Source organism: Fundulus heteroclitus, chromosome 16 (genome assembly GCF_011125445.2).
Source record: "Fundulus heteroclitus isolate FHET01 chromosome 16, MU-UCD_Fhet_4.1, whole genome shotgun sequence".
In the NCBI taxonomy this organism is placed as follows: Eukaryota; Metazoa; Chordata; class Actinopteri; order Cyprinodontiformes; family Fundulidae; genus Fundulus; species Fundulus heteroclitus.
This window is the reverse complement of record NC_046376.1, coordinates 3,923,091-3,939,923: the sequence shown is the minus strand read 5'-3', so window position 1 is coordinate 3,939,923 and position 16,833 is coordinate 3,923,091. Positions and strand designations below refer to the sequence as shown.

The 16,833-nt window shown below is 38.5% G+C and overlaps 2 protein-coding genes across 2 annotated transcripts; both read right to left on the bottom strand.

The window, feature by feature from the left end:
* Nucleotides 1-4,031: 4,031 nt before the first annotated feature.
* LOC105938884 (protein SCO1 homolog, mitochondrial) lies at nt 4,032-9,885 on the bottom strand. The gene is made up of 7 exons (XM_012880807.3): nt 9,655-9,885; nt 9,207-9,326; nt 7,219-7,309; nt 6,896-7,093; nt 6,723-6,815; nt 4,801-4,916; nt 4,032-4,726 (listed from the first exon to the last, which is right to left on the bottom strand). Exons 1-7 carry the CDS (start codon nt 9,799-9,801, stop codon nt 4,592-4,594), a joined length of 900 nt encoding a protein of 299 aa, XP_012736261.2. The 5' UTR covers nt 9,802-9,885; the 3' UTR covers nt 4,032-4,591.
* A 1,330-nt stretch (nt 9,886-11,215) lies between these two features.
* On the bottom strand, nt 11,216-14,306 carry tmem220 (transmembrane protein 220). Its single transcript, XM_012880808.3, has 6 exons — nt 14,121-14,306; nt 14,007-14,036; nt 13,875-13,935; nt 13,585-13,708; nt 11,524-11,583; nt 11,216-11,444 (listed from the first exon to the last, which is right to left on the bottom strand). Exons 1-6 carry the CDS (start codon nt 14,226-14,228, stop codon nt 11,312-11,314), a joined length of 516 nt encoding a protein of 171 aa, XP_012736262.2. The 5' UTR covers nt 14,229-14,306; the 3' UTR covers nt 11,216-11,311.
* Nucleotides 14,307-16,833: the final 2,527 nt, after the last annotated feature.

Below are 16,833 nucleotides of genomic sequence, written 5' to 3'. Positions count from 1 at the left end.
GCCAAACACTATTTTCTAAACTTCAACAAAAGAGTGACTTTGGTTCCCGCTACCACAAAACGTACAATATGGGCAAAATGATTTAAAATGGGTAAAAAAGGTTGCAGTTACCAAAGGTTTAGAGCGATTTATCGCTTATAGTGTAAGCGATATCAGAGGTTATGGTTTGGTTTTTGTAAAGCAGCTCTTTGTTGTCCCACCCAGAGCCCTGTTTCCCCGATTGGCTGCAAAAGATTCAAGAAAAAAAACACACAATGCATGGCAACAAGTCCATAAAAACATTAAATCTGGGGCAAACCAGTGGATCATTTTTGTTGTCTTTGTTTGTTATTCTAATGTTTGGCTTTACTCCAGAGTTGTGGATTAAATCTATCGCACTGACAGAATGAACTCTGTCATTCCTGCAACAAAAACCCAGCGTACCGAGTGACGACTGACAGAACAATTGATCTGGGCCAACAGCAGGAGCCTGGAGGCCTCACAGATCAATCGCAACATCAATTTAAATCCAGTTTTGCTCACTTTCACTGTTGTTACAAGTTAAAAATAAAGATCGCTGAGCTAATATCCTCCATCCATCCATCAGCTATACCCGCTGATCCCTGCAGGGTTAGGGGGGGGGGGGGGGGGGGGCTATCTGCAGCGGTCACTGGGCGAGAGGTGGGGTCCCCCCTGGAGAGACTCCAACTCCATCACAAACCTGATTTATTTTATTCGAAATACAAAGAAATTCTGTTCCCAGTTTTTTCAATGTGGAAATCATAAAATTCCTCATGAACAAATTATTTCTGGCTAAAAGTGTTTGATCCATGATAAAAACGTGTTTGTTTGATTTATCAGCAAACTTCCAGGAAAGAAAATAGAAATGCCTTTTAAAAAAACACTTATGGGTTTTAGTGATAATCTTTTTATAGCAGGAAATCAATCTGCTCAGCTTTGAGAGCTCTATACTTTGACGTCTGGACTCAGAGAGCTGGACGACTGCTGGGTTTGTTTTTCTGATCCAGCGTCTAAAGGAGGAAACACAACAGGTGTGCAGGCGGAAAAGATATTAATAAATCAATACAGGATGTTGTCAAGATCACAAACTGCGCATTCTGCCATGCTATGAACACAGACGGCTTTTTTTATTATTAATTATATTAATCTCTGACCTCTGTCTGACTGTAGCTACCGTCAGGACTGATTTATTTGTTGCCTTTTTAGGATGAAACCAAACAAACCGGACATCTTTTATGACATTTTCTACTTTAATTAACAAAATAAAACGACAGTTCTCTACTCAAAACCACCCTTTAAAGTGTCTTGTTTCTGGTTAAACTGTATTTTTCTACATGCACAACTTTTCTTTTGAGTAGAAATACAAATGTAAGAGTGGAGCGTGGAAAATTGCCATTGAGGCATAGCAAAGGAAGAAAGTAGTGACACTGAAAGCTGCAGCTTGAATGTGAGATCATGAGACAAATTTTATGTGACAAACTATTAAAAAAGGAAGTCAATGTTCAGCAGTAGCCTGGAGACACTGTTGATGAATGGCTGCTTGGGATGAAATAAAGATAAATAAAAATAAAAAAGGACAGCATTCAGGTAAATGTAATTTCTGCCAATGCTTTTCTCATTTGCGCCCGTCCCATTTGAGTTACAGTCTAGCTCCTCATGCACTCAACACTGTGGAGGTGGGGGTGCTGCTCAGGGTGGGTTTGCAGGGCGAGCTCAAATTTATAAAGCACATTTTTAAACAGCTTGTGCTGCACAATACACTTTACAAGCAAAATCAGCAAAACATGGTTGAAGGCATAACTGAGAATTAAGATAAAAACAATCGAAAAATACAAATTTTACACATTTTATGAGAGAACATATATGGTAATTACTTCTTCTTTCATAATGTTTAGTGTTTATACACTTTTTACCTGCAATCTTGATAGGGGAGGGGGGGCTGCACCCGAGCGCCCCCTGCTGACAAGTCACTACTGGTTAATACTGTGCATTGTGGGATTTAGAGTTATTTAGCAGTCTATTTTGTCCTCTTGTCATGCAGTCCAGTCCTTGTTTCTGCCCATGGTTTGGAGATATTGTTTTATGAGAACCTAAAATAAAAAGAAATAAAAAAGAAATGGAAACATCTGTAACTGAAACACATGTGTAAAGGAGAGTGATGGGCCATTCCTAGAACTCCTGTACACTGTTAAAAATTGTAAAATAATGTATATTTGCAAGTTTGAAAGCATGCAAGAGTTTTGTCTTTAGGATTTATACACACAAGCCTTCAGATATGTGTCAGAATGGTGCATCTTATAAAGACCTGCATTGAAAGACTATAGATTATTTTTATTAGTCATTACTTGCAGCAATTTATCTGACACCAAAATATGTATCTACATTTTTTTTCCTTATAACAACTTTCTTTAATTCTGTAAATTTATATGAACATTTACCTGTAAATGCATACAAATCTCAATAACACAATAAGGATTTTCCCAACGGGCTGCACAATAGCTGCGGTGGCTGCACCCAGAAGGTCCTGGGTTAAAATCCCGGTCTTTCTGCATGGAGTTTGCATGTTCTCCCTGTGCATGCATGGGTTCTCTTTACATGGTCGTTTGTCGTGTGATGGACTGGTGAACCCCACCTCTCGCCCAATGAGCTGCAGGCTGAATGGATGAATGTTCCCAGCTGGTGTTCCCTAACTGCTGCTTTCCAAAAGCTTTAAACCGTTCACTGACATCATTTTAGACTCCTTTAGTCAGTGAACTAATTTGTCTGTTTTTCATTAAGTTAGCAATCAAACAGTCTGGAGTTGATTGCATGTTTGAGCCGTTATTTTAGATTGAAGCAGAAAATCTGCTGTTAAAAACCTTCCATCAGGGCTGGATTGTGGTGTTTTTACTTCACCTTTCTGAGAACATTTATCTATTTATGTTAAAGAAATACATTATATATGCCCCCTTTAATCCATCAGAAATAAATAAGGATTTTTTTCTAGGCAAGTTTATTGTACAGCAAAATTTAGACAATACAACTATTGAAGCAATCAATACAAAAAAAATCATAACTGATAAATAAGAACAAGCCTTTATAGAAAAGATTCAGCAAATACAATATTTTAGCAGAAATGTTGAATGGTAACAATGCAGCTAATGTCTGAAAATTCAAAATGCATTAACTTTTTTCTTAAAGAACCTGCTAATAAATCGTAAAATAGGATCCAGGGACTTAAATGCCTAGTCAGGTTGCTCGAGTGATTCCCGCCTTTTGTGACGAGCAGGTAGAGCAGCAGGAGAAGCAGTTATTAGAGGCAGACGAGCAAATGCAAACTATTTTTCTTTAAGTGAGTTGCAGAAGTCCGAGGCGAGCTGACGTGAAGTTTTATAACGTTTTGAGCAGGATAAATGACCAGAGGGAGACCCTGTTACTTTTAGTTTTAACTGAAAAATGTGGAGGTAAAATATGAAGAAAAAAGCACAGTGTAAGTAGAGATTTACATGATATATGAAAGTCCAAGTTTCAGAATATTTCACAGGGTCAAACAGATAACTTCGGAATTAAAACTTTTTCTGAAAACAAACTTCATAAAAGCCATAAATAGGATCAAAATGCTGATCCAAACAGGCAACGTTGGGCGTTTGTATTTCAAATTACGGATGATCTCTCGAGCTCTGAAGTGAAGCAGGGTTTCTCGCTCCATCTATTACCCTATTATAGTGGGAATTAACTGGGAATATTACTTAATATACTTTTTTTTCCAAATTTTTCACAAATTGCTCATGACAAGCCAATCCTGAGTAAGCCACATGTTTAATATATATATATATATATATATATATATATATATATATATATATATATATATATATATATATATATATATATATATATATATATATATATATTTTTTTTTTTTTTTTTTTTTTAACATATAAATAAATGCACGCCGATGCTCAAAGCTGTGGCAGTCTTTAAATGCATGTTTCTCACCAGAACTGGAAGCACTATACTCCTTATCATTGTAAACTCACATAATTGACAACTTTATCATTGCAAGAAGTTTTATTAGACAATCGGAATCACTTGAGAGGCTGAAGGTTCTTCAAAATCAAAGCTTTAGGAATTCTGTTTTCAACAAACTTTGGTTTTAAAGCACTTCATGTAAACTAAATATATGAATTTCTTTAAAACAAGATTACCTTGTTAATGGACTGAGTCACAAAATTCACACACAAAGAAATAAGAAGATTCAATGCCCCCCTTGCATGTAATTTGTCCTCCAACCACTAGGGGGATCCAAAACCTGATAAACTGCTCATCCATTAACTGCAAGTAATAAATAACTAATCTCCTAAACCTTAATCTTTCCTACTTGGTTTCCTTCACCTGCGACCAAAACAGGAAACCAGAACTAAACGAGGCATAAATTTGTTAGGTTATCATTTTTATAATAAAGCGTGATGTAAAAACAACAAAAAGCAGCTCATCAGTGAAAAGAAAAAGCTTTTATACCTTAGTGTACGTACACAAAGTAATAAGACAGCAGTGGTTGAACACCTGAGGACCAACTGTCAGTTCATGGTGGGCTTAGACGGGCTGCCCCTCAATTCCTCTTCTTATACTTCCTCATGTGAGCGGCTATTGAGCTGACGATCTCTACACTTCGTTTATTCTGTCCAAAATAATCCACAAACTCTCCGTCGGGTCCCACGAGGTACATGATGATGGTGTGATCGACCTGAAAACGACAGCAGGCCCGGTTCAGACACCTCCCTCACCAACACCAAAGGTCAGAACAGGACCGTGACTCACGATGTAGTCGTTGTCCTCATCCTTCGGCCCCTGACTGTAGTACACTCTGTAGGCTCTGGAGACCTGCTCCACCTGAGCCGTCGTCCCCGTCAGACCAATCAGCTTTGGGGAAAACTCTGGAGGAGAGATCAGACCAAAAAAAACATCAACAGAATCACCGAGACCTAAACCATTTCTCCATTATCTGATGGTAAAGCAATTACCCGCTGCAAATCTGCTGCAGAATCTCTTAAGAAGCTGCAATGATTTAGCAGTGAAACAGATGTAGTTTGTGATCAGATGCAGATTACTTTGTTTTATTTACCATATTTTTCTAACCATAAGCCGCACCGGATTATAAGGCGCACTAAATATTCTTCCCAAGTGCGTAATATCACTCCTTTGCCTTTGCCTCTGGAGCTTAAGTCACAGACTGATGTTCGACTTTTCTCCACAAGATTGAAAAAAATGGCTCAAAGACAATCAAAAGTGTGCGCACTAAACTGGCTTGTACTGTACAGTTTGTTTTAACTTCTCTTGTTTTTTATGCATTTGTGTGTCGTTACTAACCTTCCTCCCCCTTAATGCTTACACCTTTTAAAAGCCTAACCAGGGACGAAGGCTGCAAATTAGCCCATGGCTACAAGCCTTATGTACTTTGACATCGGCCACCTGTTTGGTTGCAATGTTTAATTGTACTGTCCCTGTCAAATAAATAAATAAAAATAAAAATAAATCCTTCACGTCTACAGCTCTCTATCCGTCTCTGTCAGGAGGACAGAGTAGCTGGACTACGCTGCCCTGTTTCTATCATAAGGCCAAAATAAACGTAAACTTTATATTGAATTAACTTACTAGGTTTATTGTTGCTAGTGCGTACTCCAGGCTGCCTTACATGAATGCACTTCTAGTTTAGACATTACAGTCAGGCAGTCTGGTAGACAGCTCAGGGGTCCTCAGGTAGTGACACAGTGTACCGTAATGCTTCTAATATCCAATGAGTGGAGCAGCTTCATTGCTAACCAAAGTCGTATTTACACATTTAAACAGACCACATAAAATCAGTCAGTAAGCACAACGGTGATCATATAATGTATAAGGTGCACCATTAATTTGTGATAAAACTTAAGGATTTTAAGTGTGCCTTATAGTCCAAAAAATATGGTAACTTTGCTTCAGAAAAACAATTTTTTGCCCTGGGACAACATAATATCATGAGCACAGATGGAGCAGTAAATGACTCCAGCTGGTGTCGCTCTATTCAGCTGACCGGCTGCTATAAAAACGGAATCGTGGTCCCTGGAGTCATTGTCTCCATGCATGGCAACGGTTATCTCCAGAGAAACGGGCGCAGCCATCACCGCTTTGAATCAAAAAGTCCTAACATGGAAGAAGATTCTGGTTAAAAACCGACAGAATCAAGCTACCACCAGTGCAGAGCTTGCTAAACGTGGGCAGCAGGTAGTTATGAATGCATCCTCAGGACTTTTCCATGGCTGTCCATTATTGTAGAGGAGTCTGTTTTCCAGTTTTTTCTCTTTGCTGCCATTTCCTGATTGCTAGAGGCATCCAGAGAGGCTAAGATGGGAGCTAGCAGGAGTCCCGCGTGGAGCTTGTCATCCAAAGGAGAGAGCTAAAAGATGGCATCAAAACATCCTCCAACAACTAGTTATATTTTTAACAATTTGATGACGATTTGTGGCTCTTCCAGCACCATGAACCATCAAGTCACAACAAAACTGATTAAGTGGCAGCATAGAAATGTAGGAGCTTTAAAAAAAAAAAAGGAGGTGAGAAAAAACACAGCAGCTAAACTAATCAACTCCAAGCACCAATAAATAAAGAATTATGAGAAATTCTTCCCAGTTTTCAGAATAAATGGGAGAAATTGTGGTTTAAATCACTTTAAATAACAGGAGAAATCTGCCCTGCTGCTTCGGTACCTTTCACATATGCAGCCATGGCTTCTGGAGTGTCTCTGTCAGGATCTATTGTGATCAGGATGGGCGTCAGGTCTGGGAGAGACTTGATCTTATCTGCAGAAACCCAAACAGGCACTTTGTTAAAACCTTAAAGCTTCGGCCTGCCGTTGGATCTAAAAACGACATTTCGTTACCGATTTCATCCACCACTTCGATCATTTTCTCGATCTCGTCGGGGCAGATGTCGGGGCAGTGCGTGAAGCCAAAATAGATGAGGATCCATCGGCCGAGGAAGTCCTCGCTCCTGGAGGGCTTGTTGTTCTGATCGATGAGCGAGAAGGGCCCGCCCAGCGCCGGCCGGCCGATGGATTTGGTTCGCTCCTTTTCAATCACTGAAAATAAATAAAAGCATCATTCAACACGAATATCACTTCATCACATAACGCATTTTAACGATTAACGATTTTTTTCTTCCAAAAAGACTTTTAGCTCCTGTTTGACTCCCAACGGTACTCACGTTCCTCTTTTTCCTTCTTGAAATACTTCATCCCTCCCAGCAGAGCTCCTCCGATAGCAAACGTAACCGCTAACGATTTCCACGTCACCGGCTTTAAGGTGGAGATGGAAGACAAGAGCACACATTTAACAGATGCAGATACCTCAGCAGGGCACACGCTGCAGGGTAAAATAACTGCACCTGCATGGGAAAATGAGTAAAACCGGTAAACTAATACTACTGCGACTCCGTTTCAGCCTTTAAGCTTCATTCAGGTCAAGTGAGTCTGATCAAGTCCTGACATTTGTTTCCTGGGCATCCTTTAGCTTCAGACCAGATAGGCTGTAAAGGACTGAAATGATCTAATATACTCACATATATTAGTACAGAGAGGTACCAATAAAAACTCACAGGTCACAATGAAGACCGTCTTTCATATTTGGGGAAATGATGAGACAACAGTGGCCTCATAAAAGCAGGATCAGGAGGAACGGATGCAGAGCAGAAGCTGTTTCCTCCAAATAAATCATCACGGCCAGAGTACGATCTCCAAAACCCACCGGAGAACGAGTTTAATCAACACTGAGCATAAAGGGAAAACTGCTTCTATAGTGAAACACAGTGGTGGCAGCATCAGGATGTGGACTTATTGTTCGATACGTAAAACTGTGATTCTAGTCAAGGCGGACGAAAAAAGGAAAAGTTCCAAATATCAGTCAGTTTTGAGGTTTAAGAGGGTTTTTATTGTTCAGCACTACGGTGAGTCCAGAATATCATTGGAATAAATTAAAGGACGGTTTCAGCAGAAGAAGATGGAGTCCGCCACATGTAGCTCCAGAGAAATGGGCTTTAATGAATCTTAATAAACTTACCAAAAAATTACCTCAAAATGTTTTTAATTACAAACTTAGAAAAGGGAAGATTCAGCAGCTGTTTTAGCTGCTTTTGTTGTAATATCCAAATCACATTATAACAGGATATCTGGATCATACTAACCCACTGTTTATAAAATACAAATTATAAAAATAAAAATAAAAAAATAAAAATAAAAATAAATCACTGACAGAAAAACTACACAGCTCTAATTCTGTATAACACTAAAAATAAGCTACCAGAAAACAATCAGAAATTGGCTACAATAAGAAGGATTATACAAGTTAAGGAGTGAAAGTTGATTCAAAATCTGTAAATTCAAAACCACCAGAAAAAAAAACAAAAAAAAAAAAACACATTTACATTTCAGTACAGTGTAAACATAGTGAATAGCCTGAGTTTTCTTCTTAGTGGATATAATATGCAGTTATGATAGTAGTAGCACCATATTTAACAACTATTCTTATTATTATTAGTAGTAGTAGTAGTAGTAGTAGTAGTAGTAGTAATAGTAGTAGTAATGATAGTTGGTATTGTAACTAAATTCTTATTATTAGCACATAGAATAGCTTAAAATAAAATGATATATTCATACATTCAAATTAAAATTATAGGAGCATAATTATTACATAATATTTTATAACATATTGTATATGGGATTGAAAGATTAATGAATGGGTTAATGTTCTGTATAGTGTGTATGTATAGTTTAGATATAACGTAATATGTAAAATATTTACAATTAAGTTCTTAGGCTGTAATTATGTTTTAACATTCAAATAAATTAAAAATATTAAAAATAACAGAGTTTTACTTTAATTTTCTGATCAGTAACAAATGCCTCTGCGTTGTAAAGGCCTAAACCTAGAGGAAACTCTGGAGTCGTCTGAGGTCAAGAGATGTTTGGCAAATTTGGAGATTTTCTTATAAAACCATCAGATATTGTCACCTCAAGATGAAACATGTTAATACACTGTTGATACCAAATACTGAGTCAAAAAGTGATCAAACAAAGTATTAGTTTAAGAGTCATATAGACATGTTAGTGCAGCTTTTTGTAGTTTTGGTATTTTACTTTTTGTTGAATTAAACTCACATTAATGTGGAAAAGAATTACCAACTTTCTGAGCCCTTACCCCTGACTTCTTGGACTTCTCGCCTGATGAGGGCGGTGGAGGCACTGAAGACAGCGACCTTAAGCCGTGAAGCTTCAGCCATTGTGTTCTTCTACAGGTGAGCCACCGGCTGACACTCACCTGCAGGTAACAGGTGACAAAGAAGGGCATTCAGTGCCAAACCCCAGCGAATCATGTTATAAACCTCTTTTTAAAAAAACTGTCCAAAATATCATTCAGTGCTTAGTGTACAACAGCTAATCCTTCAAGTAACGGATATTCTCAAGCATAATTACACTTACTGTGACAGCCGATTATAATAATAGAGAATATAGATAAAGCTGCAATAAAAATAATGTCTAAATCTTGACGAAAATCGGCAAAAATTTTCAATAATTGTTAATTCGCCTGATTTTGCCATGAAGACTGGCGTTCCCAGAGACAGCGGCAGCTCCCGGCTTTGACCTACCGGGGAGCGGAGATCTGTCCGCCATGACAGCGGGGCTTTCAGCGCAGCTTCTCTGTGGATTAAACTGTGGGTCAGCCTGACGGTTCGGTTCTGCAGGGTTCTACTCGGAACCAGCCAGCAGCCCAGGTTCTGGAACAGAACGCTCATGTTGGCTTTAACCTCTCCGGAACCGCTGTTGCTAAACACACGGAAGTCCTTCTTCTTCTTTGATTTCTGTGGCGGTTGGCAGACAATTTTCGAGTAGCATTACCGCCACCAGCTGGTTAGGAGGGTATACCACATTACATAAAAAAAATATATACAATATCCTGTTATACAATGAACACTGCCTTAAAAAATAAAAGACAGACTGATAGCTCCTACTTCCTGAATCTTTCTGAAATAAAATTGTCTAATTTTATTTTCATGTTACTAAGATTTCGCATTAAATGATTTCTCTCAACATGATAATTCCTGCAATGCAAAAAATAAAGGTTCTATGCTCTCATCTTCTCCACAATCACATTTCCCTGTCTGATGTTTCCCAATCAGAAATAATGTTCTATTCAGTCCAGTATGCCCGATTCTAAGTTGTGATAAAATTGTCTCATCTCTCCTGTTTCTTTCTGGTTTTCTCATTTCTCCAATTTTCCTTTGGATCTTAAAAAACACACATCCTGTCTGCCATTTGATTCCCCTTAAGTCCATGACGTGCTGGAACCCATATAAAATTTACTTTAATCCCAATCATTTTGATTCTGTACAGCAGGAGTCAAACTCAAGGCTCGCAGGCCAAATTCGGCCCATCAAGGCAATTTATCCAGGCCTCAAGAGCCAAAGAAAAGGCAAATCATTTCATAAAGTACAGTCATATATCCATTTGACGTGTATAAAGTAGCTAAAACTGAGCCCCCTGTAGCGAATGTTGATTATGTTTAATTGTGTAGTAACAGCATCCTGCCACTAAATGTCAGATTTCCCACAACAAATTAAAACAACCCAGAAATGTCCAAAAAGAGCTGCAGAATGTTTAAAGAGTAACTCACCCCAATATCAACTTTTTTGCAGATAAACTGTATAAACTGGGCCTAAGGGTGCTACTTTTATATTACTTTACATTTTTATGTGAACCGAAATGAAATTATGAAATCAAAAGTGTCATCTTTACAAGTACAACCTTTTAATAACTTCATGATGACAAAGTGGCCCAATATAGAAAAAAGTCTGACACCCTGCTGTAAAGACTGTGTTGAATCTCAATTAGTATAACACACGGAAGTTACATGAATAAACGCAATTTAAAAACAAAACTGCTGTTCTCAGGGCAGTTTTCCATGGTCACAGTTTCCTTTACTGAAACTTTAACATCTGTACGAACTGATCTGAGATCAGGCGTTTCAGACACGGCTTCTTCTTCTTCTGTTTAAATCCACCTTCTTGATTGGAGAATGCATCAGAAATTACCATGACGTCAATATTCTTTTTTAAATTCCTGTTTCTTTTTAAAGAATTAAAAATGTAAACAAATGTCCCAGGCCTTAAACATTGTTTCTTATATTTAGTGTAATAAAACACAAATAAATGCTCTTATACATCTTTATTAAAAAGCAGCATTTCTTTGGCAGGGATTCTTCCATCAAACAACAATTAAAAAGGAATGTTATACAAGGAAGGAGATTTAAATGGCAGTTTTACAGTGTGAAGGCCAGTCTGATCTCAGCTCCTTATGGATGTGGTAGTAAAGCCACGCCACGATGGGGAAAACCGTGATGGCGACAGCCGTGGAGACTCGCAGCGATCCGACAGGGGCTCTGATCAACAAGGACATCAAAAAGACTTTGAAAATCTATTAAAAGGCTGAATTAAACTTTCGTTTTTAGTGTAAATTACCTTCCAGAGTGGCGACACAAAAGAAGCCAGACAGACGTCAACATAACACCGGAAAATTCTCTAAAGAGAAGGAAATAGAAAACTAAGGATTATTATTCATAGATGCCTTTCACCCTGGCTTTGAGTCTAAACAAATATTTATCTGTTTTAGACATTATTATAAGCAGAATTTTAACAAAGAGGCCGACGGAACAGAGGCTTTATATAACAGCTTGACCCACAGTGTATAAAAACAACATTCATTTAAAACCCACACTTCTTTTTCAGGCTCTTATAAACATTGTTGAAAATGTTGAAATATGAAATATGCAATAGTTTAATTATTGTGATTGTTTTTGCTGAAATGTTCATATTCCTTATAAACCAAGAGGTTAACTGTGTAGTTGGCAAAGCTTTTCACAATAAAAATGTTCCCCAGCTTTCTCTGCATTTACAGAAAGAAATAAAAGTATTATTGGTCTCTCTCTCCCTTGGTTCCACGTGAAAAAAATGGAAATTTCCCCCTTTGCAAATTAACTCAATCTCAGTCAGACTGGGAAGATCAACTAGCAGGTCTTACCTCAGATTTTCTATTAAATTCAGCTTTAGGCCAAAGGTCTGTTACCTTTCTAATCCAAAAAGCCAATTTGCACTCAGTCCTACTAGATAAAACTTTAAATGCTCAAATGTTACATGACCGTTTGCAAAAAAACTATTAATAATTGCTGATAAGTGTCAACTGAAAGAAATCCATTGTCACATTTAAAGAACCAGCATTTAGTTTCTATTCTTAGGTTTTATAATAAAATAAAATAAAAATGTGCAAAAAGAAGATAGATTTTCTTTTATAGATTGTGATTCGTGTAAAATTGAAAAGAGCAGCTATTTCCAACCCCTGACAAGAAATGTAGATAAAAAAATTTGCGATACTGGTAATTTTAGTGTCAATCTGTTGTGGAAATTCGATGCAATTATTGCATGAAAACAACTGAAAAGCTGCTAAAACCTTCATTTGTTACCTATAATTCAAAAAAATGATCAGTTCTTTATCATATTTAGCCTAAGGGACCGTGGAGGAAGGTCCAAATGTCCCGGGACTAGAACCTTCTAAAACATGAATATGCTTTGATCTAAACCATCCCATTGTTGATCTGGGTGGATGTTTATGGTTGCTGTCCTGCTGGAAGGTGCGCCTCGTCCCCAGATAGTCTTTTAGTTACTAAACGGTTGTCTGAAACCATCTGAGAAACGTGGAGAACAAGACTACAAAAATGCGAGAAAAGAGTGACATGAATTACCAAATGCAGAACGTCCAGACCTCCATCCCAGACAAGAAGCTTTTCCACCACACTTTTTCCTTCCACTTAACTTTTCATCATCAAGCTTCTTCAAGAAGGACCTTTAGAGCAGGCATGCCCACAGTGCGGCCCGGGGGCCATTTGAGGCCCATGTACTGATTTTGGGTGCCCCCCCCCTCCAAACTGCATTTCAAGAAAGATTTGTTCCAGGTGGCTGATGCAGATGGAAGATTTTAGTTTTTAAGGCAAAATTATTACAGGAAAGTTAAAATCCTACAATTGAAAATGTTACGTACAGCATGTATTCATATAATAAACACACTTTTGACATTCTCTTTAATTTCATAGCAACATCTATCAAATGATATTTAATTACTTAAATTTTTTTAAACCTTTTTGGCCCTCGAGTTCCTTTGTCTTGACAATTTTGGCCCACGTACCAAAAAGTTTGGACACCCTGCTTTAGAGGCTCGCCGTCCGTGGGCAGCTTTTAGGAAAGCAGTCTCCTCCATGATGATGCTCTTATTGGTCTTATGTAGTATTCTAATTCTCTGACAAACTGAATTTTACCTGAGAAGCACTTGTGAATAATCACATAAGGTGACAAGCTTCATTCCCTCGACTGCCGAAGCTAGTCCTGAATGTTACGGGCCATGATTCCAGCTTTGTAATAACATTTATTTTGAAATATGTCACAATGTGTTTGTGTTTTTCAAAACCTTTAGACTTTACAGAGACAGCTTTATTTTCTTTTTTAACCGGTTGACCTGAGATGGCAGCATACCTGCCCTCCTCCTGCTGGAAGATCTGTGTGACTCTCTGTGCGTAAAGTCTCCACCCTAAAATGAAGATGGCAGCGCTGGAGATCATTAGGTGGAGATCAGCAATTCGTCTCCAGGGCAAAGTTTCTGGAATTACAAACCAAATCAGCAAATTGATTGAAGAACGCGCTGTAATGCCACCCTCTCCGCCACTAGGTGGTGCTGTTTGAAGCAGTATAATGTGCAGTAACGGTGCGGGGTCCAACAACTTGTCCTCAGGATTGCAAAACAGGAAAGAAACTTTTCTGCCTACCTGTCACTTGAGGCCTGAAGCCAATGAGAGCACTTAGGACAGCAGGCACTCCATAACTCACCTGAAACAGAAACACGTCAAGCACAACCTGCAGAGAGGGGGGGAGAGAACCTGCAAAGCTCCCCAACCTACCATCCATAACCCCGCATCTGGGTCATTGATCTGCAATGGGAGATCAGGACAAGTGACATTATCGCCATTAAAAGAACAAAGTCAGAGTAAAGACTCGTTTTATCAGGCGCTAACCTGCACGTATGAAGCCAGAGCGAAGAACACAGACATTAAAACGTTACTGATGCGCCAAACAACAGAAAGCCACGGCTTTGACTTCTTCTCCACGCAAACTTCTCCCATGGTTGTCTGGAACGGTGCGGTTTCCCTTTCCCCGCCCGGGCCTCCGGGACGTGCAGGCGTAGGAAGCAGACACACGCTGTTGCTGGAGTGATGAACAAGAGGGTTCGCTTGATTTTCACTCCTACAGCTGAAGGAGGTGGAGTGGAGAACACCTAATATTTGTACAAAATGAGTAACGAATGTCAGTATTTTTTATCTCATTAGTAAAAATAAATAAATGAAATAAAAGTATTTATGATCTGAATGTTTAACGCAACTGTCTTCACAGCTGTGATGTGTAATTGAATACATTTATTTTCCAAAGACGTTGCGGAAACATCGGGAAATGACATCCGGCATTTTGTTGTCAAAATAAAATCCACCTAAAAGTTGACTGTCCCAAAATTGCGTTAACCAAAACAAAAATTACGAAATAATTAAAAAAATTTTAGTGACACGTTTGCTATTTTTTTTGCAAAGCTGTCAAACCACAACAAAACTTTTGTGTGTTCAAACTATTTTTCCATTAACCAAAGTTATCAACAGTAGGTTGCGTAAATTAGGCTGGAAAACCATGTCTACATTTACATTAGCAGTTATAAGCCAGGTAATTCAAATAGCTCCATACGAAAATAAAAAATAGGTAATTCTATTTAAGAGAAAAAATTTAAGCATAACAAAAAAAGGTGTATCTGATACAAATAACAAAAGGTAATGCAACATGCTTGTGCAATTTGCTTTATCATTTTTGTTTACATTTGCATAATAATGACATTTAAAAACAAAGAAATTTCCCATAAATGTAAAACGAAACTGATTAAATAAGCTTTGACGTAGTTGTAATGCTGCTGTTTAATTGCATAAGACATTACACAATTTGAGGAGTAAGGGGTGAAGGAAAATTTATACGGATCAGAAAATGGATGGATTGATGGATGATTAAATTAAAATAAGGGAGCAGAATAAGCAAATTAAATGCGCCAATAATCCTAGCTGGACAATGATTCAATAGCAATATATATCAGTCAATAGACGTATATCAATGATAGAGATAAGGGTGAATAAAAAGTTCAATAGAATAACAGTTTCCCTCCTTATGTAGGTTAATACTATAGTCGTTACATCCTCCCAACCAATCATAACCCACTTTGGAACTCTCCGTCAACAAGCTCCGCCCCTTCAACGAGTTCAAAGAGCACACGTTCATTTTTCTTTTAAAAGACTTGCAGTCTTGGTAAAAAACAAAAAAACAAAAAGTTGGTTGAGTAAAGAGTTGAGTTTGAATTCGATGTTTGTGTGTTCCGTGTGTAAAAAAAAACATAAAATGGCCAAGGCAGCATTAAAAATTGTTTTGAATTTGTTAATAACTGTCATTATCAATCAGTATGATTTCTATTTTATCAATATGTTTTGGGTTTTTTTTGCCCTACATCGCTCAGCCCTACCGATGATGTACTGTAGTGATTTACAGCGTCATAAATGCTGGTGAAGATTCTCAGTCATCCAGGTCATGGTCATTCCAAAAAAGTAAAAAAACAAAACAACTGGACTTTTTTCCAAGCTTGAAGAAGTTTCGCTTCCCATCCAGAAAGCCTTCTCAATTCAAAAAGTCTTGAGTAATGTGGAGCTCCAAGCTTTATAGTACTGCCCAACAAAGGCCTTGTTATGGCTTAAATAACATGCAAAATGAACCGAAACTGGTCCACCCCCTTGCCTCTGACGTAATGGGGAGTCGTTAAGGTCGTCATTGGCCTGATTGACAAGAGCAATGTTTTTATCATCTATATGAAGGTGAGGATTGAGGTGATGATTGGAAGGAATCTCCTCCTCCTCTGTTTAAGGTTGTTTTTTCCTCTCTTAACATAGATGGCTTCCTTCACGCCCCTTTCAAACCATCTGTCTTCTTTGTCCTGAAGGTGTAGGTGGACAGCAGAGTCTTGTCCTGAGGAGGTAGCTCTCCTGTGTTGAGCCATGCGTCTGTGGAGTGGTTCTTTGGTTTCTCCACCATAAAGATCAGAACATTCCTCACTGACTGAACTGCATACACCACTCCGCTCATCTTAGGTTTGGGGGTTTTGTCCTTGGGATGCACCAGCCTCTGTCTGAGGGTCCTGTTTGGTTTGAAATGTACTGGGATCTTATGTTTGGAGAAAATCCTCTTGAGTTTTTCAGAGACTCCAGCAACATATGGGATGGCGATGTTTTTGCGTTTATTCTTCCCACCATTATGTTCTGCAGCGGGTCTTCAGTACATTTCAAACCAAACAGGACCCTCAGACAAAGGCTGGTGCATCCCAAGGACAAAACCCCCAAACCTGTAGCGCATGTTGTGGACCTGTTTCGGTTCAATTTGCACTATAAGTACTATAAAGCTTGCAACTCCATACAATAATAATTTAACTTCATTGATCTCACAATGGAGAAATTCACTTCTGCATCTTAACCCATCCCCTTGGGGAGCAGTGGGTCTTGCTCAGGGACCCAGAATGGCAGCTTGTGGGAGTTGAACTCAGAACCTCAGTGCTCTAACTACTCGGCCACCACTCCCCTCAAATCCAGACTTTTTGAATTGAGAAAGCTTTCTGGATAGGAAGCGGAAAGTCTTCTAGCTTCGAAAACAGTCCAG